The 24465-nt window shown below is 38.1% G+C and overlaps 1 protein-coding gene across 6 annotated transcripts in view; it reads right to left on the bottom strand.

The window, feature by feature from the left end:
* Positions 1 to 2802: 2802 nt before the first annotated feature.
* The window catches only part of CDK8 (cyclin dependent kinase 8), a 69140-nt gene continuing 47477 nt past the window's right edge, over positions 2803 to 24465 (bottom strand). Inside the window, exons 1-11 of one of the 6 annotated variants that reach the window (XM_053935040.1) lie at positions 23964 to 24415; positions 22157 to 22323; positions 20674 to 20731; positions 17803 to 17934; positions 15785 to 15928; positions 13746 to 13815; positions 12668 to 12740; positions 10331 to 10428; positions 8901 to 8979; positions 8623 to 8781; positions 2803 to 4081 (exon numbers count right to left, since the gene is read on the bottom strand). In XM_053935040.1, the coding sequence (XP_053791015.1) occupies positions 3956 to 4081; positions 8623 to 8781; positions 8901 to 8979; positions 10331 to 10428; positions 12668 to 12740; positions 13746 to 13815; positions 15785 to 15928; positions 17803 to 17934; positions 20674 to 20710 (918 nt within the window). In that variant the 5' untranslated portion in view covers positions 20711 to 20731; positions 22157 to 22323; positions 23964 to 24415 and the 3' untranslated portion in view covers positions 2803 to 3955. Of the gene's footprint in view, positions 4082 to 8622; positions 8782 to 8900; positions 8980 to 10330; positions 10429 to 12667; positions 12741 to 13745; positions 13816 to 15784; positions 15929 to 17802; positions 17935 to 20673; positions 20732 to 22156; positions 22324 to 23963; positions 24416 to 24465 lie in introns of those variants that run through there. The other 5 variants (XM_053935041.1, XM_053935037.1, XM_053935038.1 and 2 more) reach the window with 5 other exon arrangements.

Here is a 24465-nt window from a genome sequence, read left to right as displayed (position 1 = left end):
TCTATTCAGGGGAGGAACTAAAATATGATGAAGGGAGCACCACATTACTCATTCCTTCTGCAGAAATGAGGCTCATCTGAGCCACGGCAACAATGTTTACTCCAAATGGCAGGTCTGCAACCTTCACCACTGGCTCCAAGAAATACTCTATGTCTTTCCTTCCTGATACACAGTAAGTCCTATGAGATCCTGCAGGCTCCATTACCCTACTTGGTGGCAGCCAAACTGCCTAACCATGCCCATAAAATGATCAACAGGCACCACACATGCAAGGCAGAGATCACAGCTGGCCTTTCAGTGAAGCCAGAAGAAAGTTTGCCCAGCAGTGGCTTCAGAATGCAGGAATCATAGAATATCCTGAGTTGGAAGGGATTTACAAGGATCATCAAAGTCCAACTCCTGGTCCTGTACAGGACAACCCCAAAAATCACAGCACATAACCGAGAGCATTATCTAAGTGTTTGGCAGGCTTAGTGCCATGGCCATTTCTCTGGAAAACCTCTTCCACTGTCCAGCAACCCTCTGGGTGAAGAACCTTTTCCTAATATCTAGCCTAAACCTCTCCTGAAAAAAAAAAGCTAACAGAAAACCTGAGCACTGGCCTACCCCTCAGCTGAGCACTGCTTGGGCACTGCCATGGGCAACTCAGTGAGTGCACTGAGTATTTTCCTATTTACATATATATGCACAGGAAAGAACAGGACAAAACCAGTCTGCTAGTTCTTCCTTCTAGGAAGGTGGGACTGCCCTCCCACCACTAATGCTGAAACCCTCTTCAAAAGGGATCAGTGCAAAAGTTATTTATTTCTTCTAAAAGCAGCTGGGTCTTTATTTGGTATGATAAATGCAGAGCTGCCACAGGCCAGGCTTGCTGGGAGTGCCAAGGTTAAGGTGCAACAGCACATTTATCCTCAGAATCAAGTTAAGCTTGCAGCCCATTTTCAACATAAGCCTACTCTAGCAAAAGAATTTGTCCTTTAATCACAGCAACAAAGACAGGCTCCCAGACTCCAGCTATTTTAAATGCACTCAGATGGGTCCAGATAATTGTTGGTGAGTAAGGAAAAGCTTTTAAGTTCTTGAATCAAGAACAAAAGCTGAGCCATGTGAGGGCAGAGGCATGGCTGGTAGGCTAGCTGCTGCTGCCATCTCCTCGCGGGAATTTGTAACTCTTCTATTAAATCCTTCTCAAAGGTGCTTTCTTCTTCTCCTCTCTCTGTAACCCTCATGTAAGAGCCCCATCAAGAGACTAACAACAGGATTAATGTTTTTATACAGTTCAGAAAAGTAATTTAGAGCCTTGTCCTCTGTATTCCTAAAGCCAGTATTAAAAAGCTTATTTGATGCAGAAGAGATCCCTTAAAATTATCATGAATATGATGTGATTGACCTTATCTGCAATACACAATCATACCCTGTCTTTGAGGTACCAAAGGTTATACCAAGCATTGATAAAGTTTTTTTCTTTCCAAAGTCCTAGAGAAAAAAATTTCAAGTACTTTCTAACAATTGACCAGATGTCTGAGACATCAGTACAAGCCAAATATTAAGATTTGACTTCCCTGTAGGATCCGTTTGTTGATGTAATCTGCAACATATCTACTATAAATGAGAAAACAAGTGAATGAAATCGAGACTAGCAGGCTTTTCAAAACTAAATGCAGAATATAATTTAGTTTCATTATAAATATTTGATAAGCTGCATCTTTGTATCAAATACATTCTTAAGAAAATTAAATTCAAGCATAAACTAATGGCAAGAGCACCTTTTGTCAACTGGATGCACTTCCTTTTGCAAAAATGAAATTCAAACAAGCCTGCTATTTTTCAACTGCAGACATCACAATATAGTGGTATCAAATAAAGTCTGCTATTACATGAATAATATTATCTATTATGCATTAATATGAATATACATCAATAGGAAAAAAAATCTGGGCTAAGAGCACTTTAGCAAAAAAAAGTTACTCTTGGCACCATCTGAGTACTTGGGAACAGTCTGGACAATACTGAATGAGCAAGCTTAAAGCCTATATATAAAGTAAGAATAAAAACTGAAAACGCTTTCACTTGAAAAGCAAACCAAGACGTTTAAGGCGTTCCCACCTATACATTAATTTGTTCCAGAAACCAAGGAAAGACAGATTTTATGTCTTTTACGTCAAAATTAAGAGGGCATCATACAGTATCATAAAAGCAGCATAAATTCTGCACTCAGATTTTCTTTAGTCTTAAGCCTCCTGAATACTTGAACCTGTAGTCCATCCAGTCAGGTAGTTTTATCTTCACTTCAAACATGGTTTGCCTTTCAGGCAGGCTAATGATTTGGTTTTTGTTTTGCCCCTCATTGGCATCTCCGTGCATTTGGATGAATCATACCAGCTGATCTTCACCTGCAGAAAAATATCCTGCGTGTATTGCATATATTTATGTCAAAACCATGGTGTGGTATTACCTACCAAAATAAGAATAAGCTACAGAAACCTCGGAAGAGCTATCCACACAGGAATGCTTCTGGATTTTGTAGATGAAAAGGAACTGTCTGATCTAGGAAGTGTCGCTAGTAATAAACCCTCTTTCAGAATATCTCCAGCTGATCAGCTACATGTACAGAACAAGAGTAATGCCTTTTTTTCTGCTGTTTAAAAGAAACATTATCCTTCTCACCAGTTAATGGAAGCCTGCCTTGCAAGATAAATTCCTGTTGAATGCTGTTTCTCAGGACACAACCTGATACAGATGTATGGATGGGGGAGCAGGGGGGGGTTTCAATGATAAAAAGCAACACAGGCAAAGGTCATATGCAGATTTATGAAAAATAAATTTATTACATAACACCTTGTTTTAACAATGTTTGATTTTTTTACTCAGAATACTTGTGTCATTCATGTAAAATAGTTTGATACAGTACATTGTATGTAAGTTTTTCCTCATAAATTCTAAGGCTCTCCTAACATCTTGTTCCTCTGCAGTAGGAATGGCACCCCTAAACAACGTGCGAACATTAAAAAAAAATTAACTGAACAGAATTTAAAATCCACTACACCAAGCTGGTTCTCAAAAATCATGACAAAATATCTGAATGGATGCCGCACCTTTTTAGGAAATATCACTCATGCTTTTTTAATCCCAAAGCATGCTCACAAATCATTAACACCAACAGGAAAAAAATAAAACACTGTCTATGACAATCATTTTAGTTTGTTTGCTGAACCAAACATGTTTATATCAATGACAACATACTTATTTTACTATCAAATAGCAGCTTTAATACCAGTCAAGTCATAGATTTTAAAACAAAAACAAAAACTTATGTTGGAAATAAATCTTTGGGACACTTGTAATTGCTGGGAAAAAATGCAAATGCTTCCATGTTCTTAAAAAATCTCATTGTAGCAATCATGTCGGTCATAAAACATCGATCTAGCTGGAAAATGAACCAACCCACAAAAGTCACTAAAAATAAATGTCTATCAAAACTGTCTGAGAGTTACAGTTAGTTTGCTTTTTTGCCATGGTAACATATACTGTATGCTTCAAGTACCAGTTCAAAGATGTCGTGTACTATTGGTCAGATGAAGTTGTTACATCAAGAGAATTCACCACATACGACAACAAAAATGCTTGCCCCTAGCACATTTCACAGCTTCACCTGCTACAGACTGTCACTGAAAAAAATGCATCGGTCAGTCTGAACCATGTCAAGTAAACTACAGAAGTAGCATATCCACAACACAAACCGTGCTAGCACTTTCTTTTCAAGTCTAACCCCAAAACCAGGTACAACGTGGGAGCCCCCCCTCGGCCCCGTGGCAGGGGGTGGGTCGTGGCGGTCGGACAGGTGGGAGGTGTGGTTGTACAGTACATTCTCTGGCCCAAGCCGGGCTCCTGGCACGCAGCTGTGCGGCCGGTCCTGCAGCATCAGCGACAGCGCATCGACGGCACCGGGTGCAGCTCAGTACCGGTGGGTCTGGTGCGAGTACTGCGGCGGCTGCTGGGAGGTAGCTGAGTATCCCATGCTGCTCTGTGGCTGCGATGTGCTTGGTCCGGGGTTGGGGTAGGCAGCATGGGGGTTGGAACGCTGCAGGGGGGGGAAGCACAGACACACAGCCCTTCGTAACATGGACATGGTGATGCAATTTCACCTACTGACTCGTTTCTTCAAGAGGCACCCAGCACACACAGTCTCAAAGCAGCTGCACTTCCACACTTTGTTTCACTAACTCTGATTACAGCAGGTAACAGACATCAGGAATACCAGATTAGAAAGTGACAGCTGCCAGCCTTCTGCTATCCACTCTAATGGGAATCTTCACCCATCACAGTCAAACCTCCAGCCAACCCTCCAGATGGCTACTGTGCACCTGCACATGACACTGGGCTACCACCACTCACGGCAGTGATCTTCCCCACTTGCTCCCTTTCTCCTAGCAGGAAGGTAGGCTGCGGTGGAGGTCCAGGTGAGGCATCTTACTGCTGATGAGCCACTCTGCCTTATTCTGGAGATTTTCACACATAGAGGACATACCTGCCACCCTTCTGTGTGACCTAGGAGTACAGGCTGAGAGCGCTGTGACTGGGCTAAGGTGTCACCTATGAGCACCTACAAAAATGCTCGAAGGAGAGTTTAAAGACAACAGCGACATGTTCCTCAGTGGAACCAGATATTTCAGGAAAAATGTCCTTAGGTTGTGGCTTGGGAGTTTCAGATGGGACACTGAAGGAAGGACCAGTACAGCACTGGAAGAACCTGCCCACAGAGTCTGTGAGCTCTCTCTCTCTATGAAGGTTTTTAAGACTCAGCTTAACAAAGCCATGCTAATCTGAGTGAGTCAGAACTACCAACAGCCCTGCTCCAAGGGGGAAATTCAGCTAGATGGTTTCGTTTCCAGAGGCCCCTTTCAACCAATTCCCACAATTATTTGAGTGGAACATTCATCATTGCAAGAAGCTCTCAGCAAACCAGGAACTGCCTACTTCAATTTTAACCTAAAAGTTATTATTTACTGATCATGCGTTATAAAGGAAAGAAGGACTGCCTATGAGATTTGCAGTAAGTATCTGAACACTTAGTAGCATTTAACATTTCATTAAATTAACACAATTTCAGTACATTACTGCACTGGTTTACATTCACATTAAGGTTTACATGCCCTCACAAACTTTGCAGAATTTAGAAACTGTGTAGCTTCTGAATTCTTGATATCACAGGACATATTATGTTTTTTAGGAAAAGCTGCTTCTAGAAGAGGTCTGAAAACTTCTATAAAGTAACTATTCCAGGACTAGGGTATTGCTACTGAGACCTGAATAGGAAAAAACTGTGGAGAACCAACACCCTGAGAAAGTAAAATATTAAGTCATAACATAAAACAAAAACCCCAATTTTTTCTTGTACAGCATTTAGAACAGAAGCTACACCCAGGAAGCTGAGATGATGGCAGAAATAAAAAAGGCATACTCTACTTGTTAACACACACTCACAGGACTGAGCTAACACCTCTAGAGAAAAGAGGGAGAAATGGCTGGACCAGCACTTAATGTCAGTGAGAACAAACCAGCACTGCTGATCCACACCGTTAGCACAGTGACTGAGCTTTGTGGGCATTTGCCTTCAGCCTTGAGAGGAAGACTAAGTCACTCAACAACAGAATGGTCACAGCTCTGGGTCACCCTTCTCCATGTTACAAATACAGGATGCACTTCAAAGAGCAAAAGTCCTGAACACTGGGTTTGCCCATGTGTGGCTCCTGTATGTCGGAAACCATCACAAGTTTGACCATTTAAAACTGACCACTCATTTCAGTTGTAAAACACTCCCTGCATTCTGACTTCTAAACCAGACCTTACTTAAGACAGAGGCAATGAAAAATCAGATTCCTTTGTGACACCCAGAAAAACAAATGGCTTTTGTTTAAGAAAAAAAGTAACTATCCAGTCCTTTCTAAATACTATTAAGCACCCAGAGGGTTATCCCAAGCTCCAGCCTGCTTAATCACATTGCCTTTGGGAGTGTCACATTGCAGATTTAAACAAGAAGGCAAGTCTGTGTGCCACGTGTCTACTATTTTTATGCATGGCAGAAAAGGATATGAGGTCAATGTGCCCTGCAGAGTAATTTGACTTCTGAGTGAATGCAGAAACTGTCTTAGTGTGCCTTGCCCAGGAGATGGCAATCCTTCTTCACAAGCTTTATATGGGGAATTTGAGCAAATCAAATGAAGAACAAAGGAACAGGTGTTTGATTAAAACAGAGGGCTGTATTGTAATGTTTGTTTTCCTTCTCAAGCTGCTGGATCAGAAGCAAAAAATGTGAGGAATTTTTTTTTCAGGGAGACCTGAAACCATCAGTTGGAAACTCTTAACTTCTTTTGTTCTAGTGCTGGCAAGTTCAGGTCTCCATGTTTCCAGACACCTTAATCAGAGCAAATCTACTGACTGCCTCTTTGCAAGGCTAGGGGGAAAAGGATATGTTTTTGAAAACCAGAGAGATTGTCTTGTCTCTCCTAGAGAGACAGCAGAAAAATTGGTCAGGAGTAGTCAAGTGACAAGTAAGAGCTCCTGAGACAGAAAAGCAGCAGTTGTCATTATCTTAAGGGAAAAGTATTCTGAAATTAATGTTTGTCAACAAGGGCTCTCCTCAGCTGTAATCCCAGGATGGATATCTTGAGTACAAGAATTCTGATGAGCACAAACAGAGAACAAACCAATGCCAACTCCGGCCAAGCAATTTGAGTCCTCTGACTTGTCAGCCAGCAAACCTCAGTTCTGGCTCACAGAACTAGGAGCTGAAGTTTGTTCAAAATGCCACAATGCAGCAGCAAAATGAGGTGAAGGGCATGTAAATAGGGCATGTAAATGGGGCTCCCTGACACAGTACACACAACCTCTGAATCAAACTCCTTAGATGTGTGACTCCACCCGAGGGCAAGATTAAGAAAGTTACAGCTGCATTTGCCTTCTGCTGTGTGTGTGTGTTTTTAAGAAGCGGAAGAAAGAGCCAATTAAAAGGCCAAACCAGCAATTGACTGCAGCTTGCCAGATTGAAAGGGATGAAACTCCTGTAAGAGTGCCTGTGATGGATAATCCTACTAAAAGAAAGATGACATTTATACTTAGAGGCACCCCTCCCTGCAGAACTATAGTTAAGGCTCACCACTCAAACAGCTCTAAAAATGTGTATTGTTCAAGGAGAATGACTTGCAAACTGATGTGTTATTCATGTCCTGGAATAAACTGAACAAAGGCACTTGGGGACTATATGAAGGGTCTCACAAAAAAAAACCTCCTGAAAATTATCTTATTTTACGTTTTCGTAGTACTTTCAAGTTTTGCCCAATGCTGAGAGTACACAGACTTAGGTAAGGATGAAGGTAATGCCCCCAGGCAGCTTCTGAGGCTATCTGGTACTCTGAGGAACAAACTCTGAAACACAAGATTTCAAAGCCCGCTGGTGGTTCATGGAGAAGCTGTATCAAACTGAAAGGCAAGTTGACAGCAGCAGCTTTACTAACTCTGTTTTTTAACTCTCCCTATGTTTTGCTACAGACTGTAAGCCTAGCTAAGTGGATTTCCATTATCAGGGTCTCAAATTTAGATATCAACATTTAAATTAACTGAAAACATTGCCAGTAGTTTCCAACTTCCCCCTAGGCCATCCAAGACTGTCTGGCCACCTGTACTGTGCATTCCAAGTGAACCAGTATGCAATGGTTAGTTCCTGCAGGCTAACATTTCCATACCTCCTCTTGAAATCACCTATTCCCTAAGCTTGCAAAAATCTGCTGTTCTCCAACTGCTCCTGTGAATCATTTGAAGGCTTCCCTGCTCCTCTTCTGTAACTTCTAGGCTTGTATTAACTAAAGGTATTGTCCTTAACCCTCTTCTCCCCCATCTCCAGTAGTAGCCTTATCCAAACCCAAAAATTCAGATATCATTTGCTGGGATGATAAAGATATGCTTATACTCCAGGCTCTGATTTCTTAATGTCTGACCACAAGCTCAAATGCAGGAAGGCCAGAAGACATTTTTCATGTTTTCCTTTAAGTGCTTTTTCCCAATGTGCCTCATCTTCCTCACTCATCGACTGCCACCACCTGACCTGTCTTCAGATCTGCAATATTTGGCTTACTCAACCTAGAATCTCCCCTGATCTTCAAAAGAGATTATGACAACATCATGCCAAGTCTTTGTCATCCAAAATACTGTTTCCACATCCATTAACCCAACTAAAACACTTGTTCAGATTCTTATTTCACAGCTCTTTTACTGCAACATCCTCTGCCTCCTACCACTGCAGGTTTGTTCAAGCAAGAAATGGCATTTTTAGGTGATACAGAACACAGCATAACAGGCTCCTGGTCCATAACCATTAGCATTCCCTAATATGAAGGTGATAATTAGTAACTCTAATAATGTCTGATCCTAATTTCTTTACTGCTAACCCAAAGAACATCAGGATATCAACAAATTATCAACTAAACGAATCTGAAAAAAAAATCAAAATATGCCAAAAAGTAACAGTTAATACAAGTGACATTTACAAAATTACTTTTTTAGTTTGAAGAAACACTGCTCTAAACATGAAAAGCAAATACACAATATGTGAATGAAACAAAATACCTGATAGTCTGAGGTCATAATAAGTCCACCTGAGGTAGTGGTAGGAGGAACAACTCTCACTTTTTTCAGTGGGGGTCCCTGTGTGTGACTGTTGTCTTGGTTCCCTGGATGACCAGTTCCATTAGTATGGTTATTGCCCTGCTGCTGCTGCTGGTTCTTCTCAATTGTTTAAACAGAAAGAAAAATTTCAACTCAAAAGCAGTACATGAAATAATGTAAAATCAGGAAATAGTGTAAAAGCCAGTGAAACATGATGATACTGTTCTTCTAATACTTACTTTGTCTCCTTTATCATCTGGTTCTTCTTCTGTTAAAAATTCTCGTTTTGGGTAAGGGATTTGACAACCTGCAAAAACACTGTCCCCCAAAAAAGTCTATTTATCACGGTATTAGAACAGAAGGGTTAGACCTGTAAGATTCACACTTTACCCATGACAGTTTCAAGCTGCTAAAGCCTTTAATACCTGTAATTTAGGGAGATGTTCTCCCGGTCTATCACCATATTCTAAACTTTGTAAAAACATATTCACATTTGATTTTAATGTTCATTTGACTCTTATATACTAACTTAAGCTCCCAGTAATTTTTTTGTTGGTTAGAAAGGTACATCACTTGTTGGTATCTACAAGGGCACAAAGAGCTGTCTCAGTATAGCTATTGTGTAATTCACAGTCTCAGGACTAGCTAAAAATATTTCTGGAAACTTCACTGACTATTAAAAAAAAACTTGGAAAAAAAGTTTAAAAGTAACTAGAAATTTCACCTATCAACTCATATCTCACAGTCCACATGGATTTGCTACTTCTAGTTCAAGCTAATATTTACCTGCCCTTCATCAGTAGAATGTATTTATAATAAAGTCTCTGTACACCTGTTAGCAATACTCATTGTGTATTCACATTAAAATGTCAACCTAAATTTGAGAAAAAAGCCAAACACTATCCTAAAAGCAGTTTTTGCAACAGCCAATCATTCGCATGACTTTAAATCACAGAGACAGCTCAGGAGATGCTATAAATAATCCAGCAGGCTTTAGTGAAATAATTTCATTTTTAATTAATTCCTTATAAGTATACATATTTTATAAATTCTTCCCTACATAAGAGTAGAGAATCACAGGCAAGATGTACTAATAGCTTTACTAAAAGGGTGTACAGTCATGCTCTCTGGCTAGCCTTTTGGAAGAAGGGCTTAATTTTTAATGAAATCATTCATTGTCCATACATTTTCTCCCTTTTGTAAATCTGCCTGTGCAAACAAAAAAGAGGAGTGTCTACAGAAAATGGATATAAGTTGTTAAGGATGACAGCACAGAGACACAGACTTGACTTTCTCCACCCAGTGAATTTACAACAAAGGCTAAGACAAAAATGTAAACTAATTAGAGACTGTCATCTGGCATTCTGAGGCAGAGAAGCGAACCTGCGGGCACTTAGCAGTTGTCTACCAAGATCTGTAGCATGCATAATCAACCTGTCAGTGAGTAACAAGATTAGTGCTGCAACTAATAGGATCAAAGTTCCATAAAGCAAGAGATTAATAAAAATGCTACTTAATTTTAAAAACCACGAATGGCATTTTAGTGGTTATAGCTTTCTTCGGTTGTTAGACAGTATTTAGCTCAATATTCACATACTTAGGGCAGAGAGAAAGCACATTTCTAAAGCACCTCTGAATGCACTGATAGGTTAATAAACTGACCACTTACTCAGACGTGGGAAGAGGATCTTCCAAGAAGTAAGGATCCTGCATAGCCTGTTCTGAGGTAATTCTCTTTATTGGATCCATAGTGAGCAATTTCTGAAGCTGAAAAAGAAAGGAAAAAAAACACCTTTACCTTACCAAAACCATTTATAGAAACTTCACTGTATTCCTGAAAGTTAAGATGATACAAATGTGTCTGAACTCAAAAGCCTAACCCTAAATGGCATAACCACATTCTTCTCCCCTGTTAAAACAGTAACTTCATTTCCTATCAAAGGACACCTATTTTCACTTGCAAAGCCCAGGACTTTCGGTTCCAGCCACAAGCGTTCTATCAAAACCATTCAAAAAGTTTCCACAATGTACTAGCACCTTTAATCACAAAATAATTTGGGTTGGAAGGGCCCTTTGAGGTCAGTTAGTCCAGTCCTCTGCCATGGGCAGGGACACCTTTAACTAGACCACGTTGCTCAGAGCCCTGTCCAGCCTGACCTTGAACACTTCCAACAGTGAGGCATTCTGAACTTTGTGCAACCTGTTCCAGTGCTTCATCACTCTCTGAATAAAGAATTTCTTCCTAATATCCAGTCTAAATCTACCTTCTTTCATCAGAAAGCCTTTATCTCTTGTTCTATCAAAAGAATGTTCCTCTCCAGCTTTCTTGGAGATTCCCTTCCAAGTACTAAAAGGTGCTGTAAGTTCTCCTGGGAGCCTTCTCTTCCCAGGCTCAACAAGCCCTGCTCTCTCACAGCCTGTCTTCAGAGGAGAGGTGCTCCAGACCTCTGATCACCTTTATGGCCCTCCTCTGGACATAGCACCCCAGATGAGGCCTTGTGAACTAGGAACACTGGAGCATAACTATTCTATTTAGCTCTAGCGCTGAGTTGCAGTGATGCATTCTTAAAATACATGTTTCTTATTCAAGAAGTCTGGTGTACGTGCAAATACTTCTCTCCATCCACCCAAGCAGCTGTGGAATACAGCTGTGTTGGACAAGCAACATGAGATAACCTTCAGATACCACACAGAAAAATAATGAGTTTTCATGTTTCACCAACAGTGTCCAAGGCAAAACTACACCATGACATATTGTCCAAGACACTTCACTTTTAACCTGTAGTGGGTTTTTTTAACAAGAAGATACATAAGTAAATAGAATTAAATTTACATGTCCTATTCATACTCTCTGATTGGATTCATACATTCACCTTTTTAAAAAGATCCCGTGTCATGATCTAAATCTGAACTGATCATCTCCTTTCACTAGGAGAAATTCATAACTGCATGTGAGAATTCATAACTGCAATGCAAATCTCCATACTTCAAAAGGTGAGGTTGAGAAAGTACATTTCCCTCCTCAGCCTTCAGTTTTGACAGCATGGTTAAGAACTTGATAACTATGAATTACCACCATCAATCCAGTTTTGTTTTTCACATCATCCACAAGAACTCACAGTAAGTTTTTTCAGCTCTCTGAGTCTACATGAAGTTTTTATAGAATAGCAAGTTGAACAAGCCAATTCTTACTCTCCCAAAAAGCATTGCCAAGAGCCAGAAAAGGAAAAGGCAAAACATGACAAAGAACTGCCAACAAACTGAAAAACACAAATAAAGAGCACTACAAAATACTAGCATCATTTGTGGTGATTGGATTCTGGAGCTGTCCACCACATGATGACAAGTCTTTGTCGTGATCAGCCATACAAAAGGAAAGCAAAATGATTGTGCAACCACTATCCACCATGGGGATCAAAACTTTGGTTCTGCTCCCTTGTACAGGTGCCACACAGAAGTAAACCTTCTACATATTACAAATATTTTTTATTTTAAAAACTGCTTGATATAAAGATTACCATTTCTAAATGACACAATAAAAATGCAGTAAACTTCATACATCATGAATTAATGGGACAATCACTACAGTTTATATAGACCAAAGTAACCATATGGAAGATCAAAAAAGCCAGGCATATAGGAATTTTTAAAAGTAAAACTAAGTATTGAAAGTATGCAAAGCAGCAAAATGAGTAAGGATTGCAGCAACACTGCAAATGTAACTACAGGCTAACACAATTATAACACAACTTAAAGAACAAAAAATTCAAAATTACTTGATACTGAACCTAATCCAGTGAATGACAGAATCATTTTATCAATGTGAGAAGATATTTCATCAATATAAGATAAAGTGATTTTGCAATTTTTCAGATTGCAGAATATCAATCATTCCTAACTTAATTTATAAAGTTAGTTACAGTGGACTTGACACCAGCTCAACTCTTACTTGAAACAACGGTAACATATACAAGGAATTTGATTTTTTATGTCTGCAGGAACTTACCAAGTGGAATGCCTTACTATCTGGTTTAACTTTATGTTTTTCCATATATTTGATAAGGCTGCAGTTGGTATACCTAGAAAAGGAAGCAGAAGTGGTATTTCTAATATGTAAAACATTGATACTGCAAAGTCTTCCTGGTAGGCACAAAACATATTAATAAGAACAGTTTAGTCTCCGTGCAGATCCAGTAAGCTGGGAAAAATCACAACTATCAACACCAGAGATTGCTTAAAAATCAGAACTGCAGAAAGGCGTGTTTCCCTCACATCCTTATAAAAGCATATCATATCCACACACAAAGCACACTTTTAACCCACATGCAGACAGCAAACTATCAACTGGATTTAAATCGCCTGGTAGCAATTTTACTATTATACTATTTGATTCTGAGTATTTCTCATGACAGTGAAGATATATAATCAGCTCATAATCAGAACATTCACATTTACTTTTTTAGAAGAGAAACTCAAAGAAAAGGTTTCTAAATGGTTGCAATAGCATGGCAGATGCAAGAAATGTATGTAACTATACAGACCCAAATGCCTCAGCACAGAAACCAGGCAACAGGGTGGCATTTTAAGTGCAGGTATTAGCCTGTGGCAATGTGACAGCAAAGCTGAAGGGTATTTTTTTCTTTTGTCACTGTAAGCTATCCTAGACACCAAACCTAATAATTATTCACACTGTTTGCTGGAAATGGTAAAAGGTTACCAGACCCCTTTTAAGCAGCTATTACAAAAAATCATTGCCAGTACCAGAGATTTGGGAACGGCTGTGCTTTGACACACTGTGCTTTGCAAACTTCAGACCTGCACGGGGTCTTACTGGCATCACCTGTTTCACACCTGCCACCTTACCCTTTACAGCCTCTGGCTACTCTTCTGCTGATCCACACCACCTCAACAGACAAAGTTCACCACTATGAAACAACTCTATTTTTCATTTTTACAATCTAAGTCATAACAATTTCATAGTCCTTCTTTGGCATCTCCATAGAAAACAACTCAAACTGCAAGAAATTTAGTGTAGGAAAGAGATACAAAATATGCTTTATTAAGAAAGCTCAACCCAGACTTACGTGTTTCTCCGGAAATCTTTCATTAAGGTTGAATGTTCTGGCATCTTTTTTATGTCTTCCCAATCTTTATCTGCAAAGCAGTATTAATTATTTTTTCCCTTTCTCTCTGAGTAAAATAAAGCATTTCCAAGTATCTCCACAGCCTTGATAGTTTTTTTTTTTTTAATTCTGCTTCTCTAACCTTGAAGTTTCTTATGTCTTTGTACTCCCTAGCTCCTATTCTTTCATCACCTCTTCACAATAAATCATACCAACACCTAAGAGGCTCCAGCTGTATGCTGATTAACTCAAGAATGTGGAAAAAAAGATGCCAGCTACAGTGGCCACAAAACAACGCTGAAGAAAAACACATCAGGCCTTGTGCTTGAACCCTTCAGGACTGTTATTTAATTTATTTATACAAAGTTGTGATCTCAGGACAGGAATACACAGGATTCCAGCAAACCCTGTCTCTAAGGGATTCTCTGTTCTGACAGCACTTTTAGTTACAGGAAATTGCCCAGAGGTACTTCTGCAAAGTAAGATATACTGTTATTAAATAGGAAGTTAAGAAAAATTAAAGTTTGCACACTCAAAATGAAGAATAATTCACCTCAATGTAGACCAAGGCCAAAATGGATTTTAGAATAAAACAAAAAACTCACTACCAGCACCTAGCCTCAAATGTCTTAAGCTCCAACTCTTGAAAAGGCTCTGTGGGCAACTAATTTGGTTCAATTCAAATCTTTACTAAGTCTGATCACTACTGCAGAACACTGATTTTAAAAGCATTAAATAAATAAATCAGACATAATTATTTAATTATTACTTAGTTAAAATATTCTCTTCCTTCCTATCCCATAGACATGAGAAACTGTTTCAGATATGACAAGGGTCAATCAAAATGCAAAAAATTGCTGCAATTGAATGAAAATCATTTCTTGATAAAAACCAAAGAACTCCAAAGGTCAAACACAGACCATTAGAAAGGATTAATTAAACCAATCAGAAAACCAAAATGAGAGTATGATCTACTTATACAGCTATACAGAGCCAATGTAAAACCCAAATGAACTAAGAAAAATATAAAAGGGTAAAATTCTAGTTCAGAGGCAGAAGGGGACAGTTGAAGAAACAAAACTAAGGAGACAATATGCAAAGGCAACATTTCTGTGAATCTCATACAGCAGTACAGAAGCAATGAAGTACACGTACACCAAAAAAGGCAAGAGCAAAAATAAGAACATGTTTAATAACCAAGTTCTAGAACCACCACAAACATATAGACCACAAAAGTCATGTGAAAGGAAGAGGCAAGTTCAGGAAAAAAAACCCCAAAAACATAATTAATAGTGGAGCAGGGAACACAAGGAGTGAGGAGAAAGACATAAAAGAAGTTAAAATAAGGCCTCTGTTACTCTGACTCCTGCAATCATGTGAACATTAGAAGACAAAGTATTAACTGAAGAAGCAAGGCAGCCTGCATAAAAACAAAAGTATAACCAACACTGAGGGGAAAAATCCAACAAGTGATATCCCCACTGTAATTTTTTTTGGTTCATACAACCAGTTCTTTCTTCTGGTTTGGAATAAATAAAATTTTTCTAGACCACCAGCTTTCCACCAGGTGGGGGGAAAAAAAATCTATACCCTCCATTACTTCCAAATGCTACATTTAATTTGGCATGAGCTAAACAAATGCATAATATTCACTAAATATATATATATTTTGCTTGGTTTCATAAATCATCAGTCACCTTCCAAATCAATAATCAGTAATGAAGGAATGTAGAAATATTCCTTCTCATTTTTAATCACCCAGCATTAAATACAATCTTTTAAAATAATAAAGCATTGGTACATGTATACACAAAGATAACCCTAGCATTAATAAAAGGGAAAATATTTAATTTGACCATTGGATTCTAGATTTTTAATTCGTGAAATAAAGATTGTGTTTGAACAGCTTTGTTGCTTTGATCAGCTGCCACCTTCATATGCAAAGAAAGCAATATGGATATCTTTCTTTGAACAGTGGTGATAAAAAATACAGTATGTACCTGCAGGAAATCCCATTACATTGAATATTCTGTCCAGCTGGTCATGGTGATAAGGATTACTAGTTTTGATATCTTCTTGTCGACAATGGAATATTGGCTCTGATGTTAGCAGCTCTGCAAATATACACCCTATGGCCCAAATATCTTTAAAAAAGGAGAACACAAATAAAAAGAAGAACAAATGAGACTTTCCAAAACCATCTGGATGAGGTAGAATGTTAGTGTTTAGCTTATCAGAGATAAGGTCAAGTTTCTATTGTAGAAGTGCAATACTTCCTCAACTTTTTCTTTTAGCTTTGAATGGAGGTACCCAATTCAGAAACTACACAGGAGCTGAGATAATAGCATACAAGTTTTTGTGGGGTTTTTGAAGCGTAGTTACCACTTAACATTCTAAAAAATTAACTTGGTTAAGAATAAAAGTGAAGGAAACTATTGGGATAATGGTCAACACACAAAACACAAAGAAAGTAAAGCCAACCAGTATCTTGCCCTTTTAATGCCACACTGTCCTGACCAAGAAATGTGCAGTCACTGATCAGCCAAGTTTAAGTATTAAAGTAGTAATGTAGTATTTAAGTAGTAAATCCTAAAAGTACAAAAGTAGTGGTATTGGTATAAACCAAATGCTATCTATAGCATTTAGCTGAAAAAGAGTAACATGCAAATTGCTACAAGCCCGCACACCTCACAACTTTTCCATAACATTCATTTAAATAAACCCCCAAACCTCATAACCCTTCTCTTTTCACTGTTGCTCTCCTATCTAATAGTCAGATTGCCTGAATCTTCCCAGTTGTTTTCTCAACTCTTTTCTAGTATATACAAACACAATTTTTAACTCAAAGTGTGCTATACTGAGCCTTGAATGAACAAGGTCATAAACAAGGACAAAAGCAAATAATGCAAACAGCATAACTCCATTACTCAGTGTTTTTACAGTAATTTTTTATCTACACTGAAAAAACTGTGTACTAAAGGCTATGACTGCCCATGCAGTTTCACACACTGCAATCAGCAAAAACAGCAGTAACGCGAGGGAACATGCAAATACAACAAATTAAGCAGTTTAAAGGAACGTATAAAAATTTATCTGATCTATAAAATAAACACAGTATTAACAGAAAAGTAAACAAGGATACATTTAAGGTATAAACATTAGAATTGCTGACAGAAACAGATATGATCTTTAGAAAAACAAAACAAGAAAAAAAGATTGAGTTCTGAGGAAGACTTTCAGGTTACAGAAACAACACAGTATGCTGACATACAACCTCCATGTCTGTGCAAAGTGGAGTAACTGCTAGGGAAGTTATTTCCTCCCAGAACTGGTTGCCAGCCTTTAACACATCTTTTAAACCAGGTAGCAAGAGAAAACCTTCCAGTGCTTTTCCCTACAGTCTCTCTCCCTTCCATAGCAAAGCTGATCAATGCAGTAAAAGTGAATCTAATCTCCCTCCAGTTTGCTGCTGGGCTGTTCCCCTGTTCTACAGCCCACAGAAGCTCTGGCCATCTGTCATCTGTCTTTGAAAAAGACACAGAGAGGCTAAAATGCAGCTTAATTTTACATTTTAGCTTTAGTGCAGCCACAATATTCTCCATTTTGTACATTCTTTATTTCATATATTTATTACACTAGGTAATAACCTCTGCAATAAACTTAATGCACTGTGCCTCACAGTCATCCTAAGATGGATTCAACTAGCAGTTCAAAGATGCTTTCATATTTTTTCATAGGCTCTAACAGCATTTATGAAAGTCCTGCGTGAAAGCCACAAACTTAGATTGCATTGCAGAGCATTTGGAGCCAAAATCCAGCAATATATTTCATTTCTATATATAGCCTGAGACCCCTGATGAGTAAACTCATCAATTTGTCAAAGTTTAATGCTTCTTCAAGAAACAAGTAGCATACGTTTAACTCAGCTACTGTCCTTTGAACAATTTATCAAAGCTTTAATATTTGGGTACAGTTTACATAAAGAACAAAACAGTACATTTTTCTCCAATTTACTTACCAATAGCTTTGGTATAATGTCTTGCTCCAAGAAGCAACTCTGGAGCTCGATACCAGAAGGTTACAACTACTGGATCCAAGTCTGCTAAAGGCTTCAGAGGTGAATTAAATAATCGGGCAAAGCCCATGTCAGCTGCAAAATTCAAAGAGAGACGCTTTAAAATTTGAGAGAAACTAATAATTTTTTTTTTTTCACAAACTGATTGAGTTTACTTGTTAGCACTACCGTCACTCCTAAATAAAATGCAAAGGCAGACTGTAGCAGATACGGACTCTCTGAGCAGATTTTCTTTCTGTAGAAGTTACTGGATGGCCTATGAAGTATATCACCTATTAAGTATATCATTATAAATCATTACTAACATGAGTCATTTATAACAATGAATTAACCATTGTTCTGAAGAAGTGTATCAGCTCCTCAGGACACTGGTAAATCCTGACTCATTTTGCCTGATGTTCTCTGGTAAAATATTCCCATTATTACAGGATGTTTTTTCACAAAGCAGCAATTTTTAAAGTGAGCAAAATGCAGATTCTGCAAAGGTTAGAATGATTTATAATACATACGTGCACATGACAAAATCTCCCTCTTCGTGAAGTTAGCTGTGGCAAGACTTCCTTCACACAAAAACAGCACCTAAGCCTACAGCATCTGCCTCCCTGCTGATTTTCTATCAAGATGCATTTCCAATATCAATATACCAGTGCTGAACACCATTCAGACTATGATTTTAAAATTTTGGTTGTGGGCATTATATCATTAAAAACTGCTTTCTAGAATTTGTAGTGTACAACTGCCTAGAAAGTTGTCTGAACAACTAAATATAAGTCATACAGGAAAAAATGGGCAGAGACTAAAATACGCAGCTTCTCCCATGAAACTGCTTTCCTGATCCACCAACCCCGAATCCCAAGAAGAGGGACCTTTTCATGTAGGGATATTCATATGCTGAGAAAGACTTGAATGGAATGAGATGAGTAGCTACCCTGAGGGAAAAGGACCTACATGCTATAGCTCAGTGAGGGAATACTGCAGTGTAAATATGGGTCTCTAACTTGACTACACAGTCCTTAATTATTTTTTCATATGCATTCCTATTTATGATTGCTTTAATGCATTTAAAAAGAGAAACATTTTACAGTTTTTTACACTAAAATATCAATTACTCAAAATTGGTCAAGTCACTAGTAACTATGAGTAATAAGGAAAATTTTTGGCAGAAAGTGAATTTATGACCCAAAATGACACAAAACGCCTATAAAAATTATTTTAAGTTAAATACCAGTTATGTATCTTTTAGAAAAATTAGTTACACTGGAAAAGTGGAAGCCCTTGGTATGTGTATAACTTCTGCATTCTTTTATTGCTGTGGCAATCTTAAGGAAAAAAAAAAATCTACATTTTGATAACACACTTCAAAATCCAAGGTTCCCCTCCCTCTTGCCCTGCTGGGAATGGATGGCTCAGAGGACTGGTGGCCCAATACAGAATCTTTCACCTGTTCATTAACAGAGTCTGACTTAATTTAGTTGTTTACTAAGTGATTCTCAAATTAATTCAAAACTCTAAATTAAGAAATAAATGGGTGGTCTATGTGCAATTACTAGCAAATATCACTACCACTGTCGAAAGTGAGTCCAGAGGATGACGTACATGCTCTGTTTTGGAAGAAACCCTCCATGAAGAGTATGGTAATATGAAGAAGTTTTCCCTTCTGTTGTCCATGCTGTACCTGTTTTCTATGCAGACCTCAATCCCTACTGCCAACCTTAAAAGCTCAGAAAGGCATTAAAAACTTTCAGAGTAGGATCTGCAGAAGCATTCAACCCTGGCCATCGCTCCCTGGATTCCAAAGGGCAAGGGAAGGCCTAGAACAGCACTGAACGCTCCCAGTAAATCCTACCCTGAATCATTCTACTAGTGACTAACAATATAGTTCAGATCAACAAAACACTAAGAGAACAGAGCAACAATGCAGAAGACTACTCTCACAAGAGAAAGCCAGAGGGAAGTGAAAAACATAAACTAGCTTTAAAAAACCCTTCCAAATGGGGCTGCATTACCATAACAAATGTAAGCAGACTGTGCATTAGTAGCCTGCTATTAGAGCACTGCCATGATAATGCACGGCCTGGTAGTTTATTATTGTTAGACTACTGTTAATTTTTATTTATGTATTTAGTTTAAAACAATTGAACTTCTACAAATTATCCTCTCACTGCAAATAGTAACTCCCACCAGAAAATGTTACAATAGTGTGGAAGTGTTGGGTCCTTTCTAACCTGGTACACCCCAGGCTAGGCATTTAGCATTAGCTATTAGCTCTCACTAAACATTTTGGATGGATTTCTGTGTTTTCTGCACTTTTAAGATCCCTTGTGTTCATCTCCAAGGGACCTGCCTACTCCTTCAAGAATATTTCGTAGGCTGAATGTCATCTTTGACTCCATTCTAAGATTAAAGGTTTGTAGCAATGAGTAGTTCCCTATTTAGATTTCTATAAGCAGCAGCAAGATGTCATGGCATTAGAGGTAAATGGAGGAAATTTTAAAACCCCGCTTCTTTCTCCTCCTTTCCTCCTAGCTAGCTGTCATCTTTAACCCCACATCAAAATCCCCCACCCCACACAAACACCCACTTAAGCAAAATATAATGACATTTTCCAATTTTACTGATGAGGCTACAGCATTTCATTGTCAGAACTGGTACATGGGGTTAATATGATGAAGCCAGTCACTCAGAAAACAGCATTTACGAAATGTGCCCAGGCACATACTGGTATTACAGTGACTACTTTAGGTGGTACAACTGCACCTTGAGAACATTCTAACTTAAATGCTACACTGGGACTTATCAAAGATATAAACATACCAATTTTTACTCTTCCTCGCTCAGGACCTTCACCCATAACTAAAATATTAGCAGGTTTCTGTGGAAAAAAAAATAAATATACAATACATATACCACGATAAACCTAAACATTAGTCTCTGAAAAGTTAATTAAGCTTTGTTTTGCCAGTTTTAAACCAACTTTGTTTTGATAAAAATGACAAGTTTCTCCGTCACAATAACGCTGTGCAAGGACCCAGACACAGGCTCTCCCTGACTGCATCTTCCTCACATTTCTTCTCGGCATTGCTGCGCTCCAGCAGCACATTCCCTACTGACACCCTGGTGTCTGTCCTCAACACGCGCGGGCTGGCAGCCACCGAGCCGCTGGGATTTCGACCCAAATTGCCCTAGATCCTTTCAGTGGGAGGCAGTCCCACTGCTGCCCACCACCCCAACCACAGGGATGGGAAGCCACCTCTACAGCAAGTTTTGCCCAGGGTTATTAGGCACATTTGCAGACACATCGCACATAAAAATACAGACGAAACATTACCATATCACTTGATATTGGAGTGAACACTCATCTAAATTCTTCCTATTTATAAGTGTTTACCAATTCACACAGCTGTAAAACTGGAAAGCACTGCCTTTATGTTACTTTTCTGTCTTTCCTTTGTTTCTTTTACTATGGAGACACATTAAAAAAATGAGCTAGAGTTTGGCTTGTTAGAAACATGATAACTCACTTCATAATCCTCTATTTTCTGGTGTCCTGTTTCTCATAATCCATTCTCAGCATCTGTAGTCACAGGATTCCTCAACTCCTAACACAGTTTATATAATAAAAACTAAAGGGCTTATTTGGAGGGAAAAAAGTAAAGAAACTCTCAACTAAAGCTGATAATGTATGCCAGACTTGTTCTCAAATGGAGTGATTTAGATATCCATTCATTCTGTAAATCCCGGACAAAACAGGGATTCCTATTCAGTTGTAACCTGTAAGACTGTAATAAGGCTGAGTTACAGCTCTTGCTTTGCTTTTCCAGTTTAAATTGATCTGAAGGTAAGAGTACCTGAGCAAAACAGCTTAGACCACCTAAAAGTTAATGTAATAAACCCTAGTATCTTTGTGTGATTTTCTAAACACATTCTAGGATATTCTCAAGCCTCCCTGAATCTATCAGGCTGTAATGTAAAAACACATGCAAAGAGGCAGAAGACCACAATATGATATCAACCTAGAAGTAACTGCTATTATGTAAAAATAAGGTAGAAAAAATCAGTACTCGAGCAAAAATTTTCCATAAGAAATTAAATTATTATTGTTTATGAAAGGTTGCAAAATGGATTTCTGAAACTCTACAATCCTTGGACAAAATATGTAAAAAGAATCTGAGGTGATGCATTTCTGAGAACAGGTTAAGGATAGAAGATGTTATCAAAAATGTGGTCAAAAAAGGTAAGACATACTCTATTGTCTTTCCAACAGCAAGAACAACACATCCAGCTTGTGCTGTATTACCTCTGTGATTTCCAGAAGAAATTGTTCCCCACACCTCCACCACCCCCTTTTGCTTTTTTTTTAACAAATGCATACATTCCAGATAAGTACTGCTTCAGCATTAAAAAATGCAGAATGTGGGCACACAGCTCTCAAAGCATTCCATTTAGATTGCTTCGACAAAAGTCCTAGAAATAAACAAACAGCATACATCTTTAAATTCATAGTTAGTGCTGAACTTTATGGCAATTCAATCTGCTAGGTATGAAAATACATCATTTCACCAAAGAAATCTTTATATTGCTACACTGTGACTCAAAGAACAAATCCACATATTTTACAAAACCTGCTTCAATATATATGGGATGTTAAGCTACATATCTAATTATCATGTTTTCATTAGGGTTAACAATACATTACACAGGCACTAAAATTTCTCAGATATATAATACATGGACATAATACATAAAGTACCATTTTCCCCCTCAAGTTCACAAGTTGATAATACTCTACAAAAATGCTTTTAACATCCTCATTATATTTTCACCTTAAAATATTTTACTGTTTGGATTTTGGTAAGGACAAGAAGTCCTATTCACACAAAGACTGTATTATACCAGATAACTAATCAGCACGGCACTGGGTAACAATTCCTGCACCAAAGATCTTCTACCCTAAGGTCAAGGCAGATAGAGATGAGAAAGCACAGTAAGACAGTACTAGTTAGCAAAGTAAGTATCAACAACTTGATTCACACTCAAATTTCAGAAGTTACAGAACATACTTAACAATAGAGACAATTTAGAAATCTGTGTAGGAGTATTCTAAAACCACAAAATAAAAAAGAACCCTCAGTTGGTCTGGAATATTCAGTTCACTGTTTTCTGAAGTCACAAGTCCTTCACTGAAATAGCTCTGTTTGGAACACAAGATTTTTCCTACAGACAAAATGATTTATGTACTAATATCACTGTAAAAATACATCACAGTTTTTTAAAAAACTAAATTAGATGTCTTATTCTGGAGACTTCCATTCCTAAAATCATTGTATGCATAGACTGGAACAATATTTTTAGTTCAAAAAATTTTCCAAACAAGACCATTCAACTTAAATTCAATAGGGGGATATCTACTAGAAATCAGTATGGGGATAGTATTGATATACCCAAATACTATGTATTTTGAAGAATCCCTGAAAAACACCAAAGTCCACTAACAAAAGTGAATACATGTGTCAGGAATTATTGTTACGCATCTTTTAATCGAGTCCACTATCTGAAGGGGAAAAAAAAAACCTGAACAACTCCCCACATTTGTCTCTTTAGGCAATTCATTACACATTAGAAATTTATTTGCGAAGAAAAATAAGCAGTCATTAGAAACAGAAGGGAGAACTTTGGATTAGCATTAATTTAATTCATTAATTTTCAGTTTAATTCTAATTTTCCAGAGAAAACTGAAGTTGAAACTGCTTATCCCTATCACTTGGGCTGAGCAAGTGAAGCAAAATCTTTTAGCAATTCTCATACTATATTCTGAAAACACTCTAAAGCAGCTATACTTTTTAATAACTACAAATTACCAACTTGAAGTCCCTAATTTCTGTACTAATAAAGGCATCATTACTTTTGCCATTCAGTAAAATAATTTGTGCATGCCAGACAAATGCAAATGAGAAACCTGTTATGATCCTAAGCCAAATGTGAAAAGCCATGCAGTGATGTACAGCTGAGTATTACAGAGAACAACAAAAGTGTCTGGCAATCCCATAGAACAACTAAATTCAAGAAAAATCTTCCCTCCTCCTTTCTTCTCTTCACAAACCCACCTCAGCAGCAGAAGGAGAATTCATTCTCATGAAAGAATGACCTTGTGACCATGGCACAGCACTAAATCTTATTTTGTCCTATATTTGGTTTTGTAGGACTACTTATGATCTTCATCTTGTGTATTTAATCACTAGTACTGCTGAAAAGAGAATAAAGATCCCCACTGATATATATTTAGGTACTTCTAATTTAATAATTATTTGGTAAGTGCAAAAAGAAAGTCTAAAAAGCAGACTAATTTCAACCAAGGGAGGTAAAAACCCAAAGGAGGTTCATAGATCTGTGAAGAACTTGAGACAGTCACCTTCACTCATCTGCCTGATCTCACACAATATTGCTCATGTTCACTCTTATTCTGAAGCCTCTGGTGATGAAAGTTGCACAATTCCCATGCAATCTTCTCTCTTTCACTCTTCTCCATTGCAGTGTTTTTCCTTTCCTTCTAACACAACAGAAAAGGTTAGTCCCCTTGCCTCTTCTCTTCTTCATTAGCAGAAAGCA

Source organism: Vidua chalybeata, chromosome 2 (assembly GCF_026979565.1).
Source record: "Vidua chalybeata isolate OUT-0048 chromosome 2, bVidCha1 merged haplotype, whole genome shotgun sequence".
In the NCBI taxonomy this organism is placed as follows: domain Eukaryota; kingdom Metazoa; phylum Chordata; class Aves; order Passeriformes; family Viduidae; genus Vidua; species Vidua chalybeata.
This window is presented reverse-complemented; position numbering and strand designations above follow the sequence as displayed.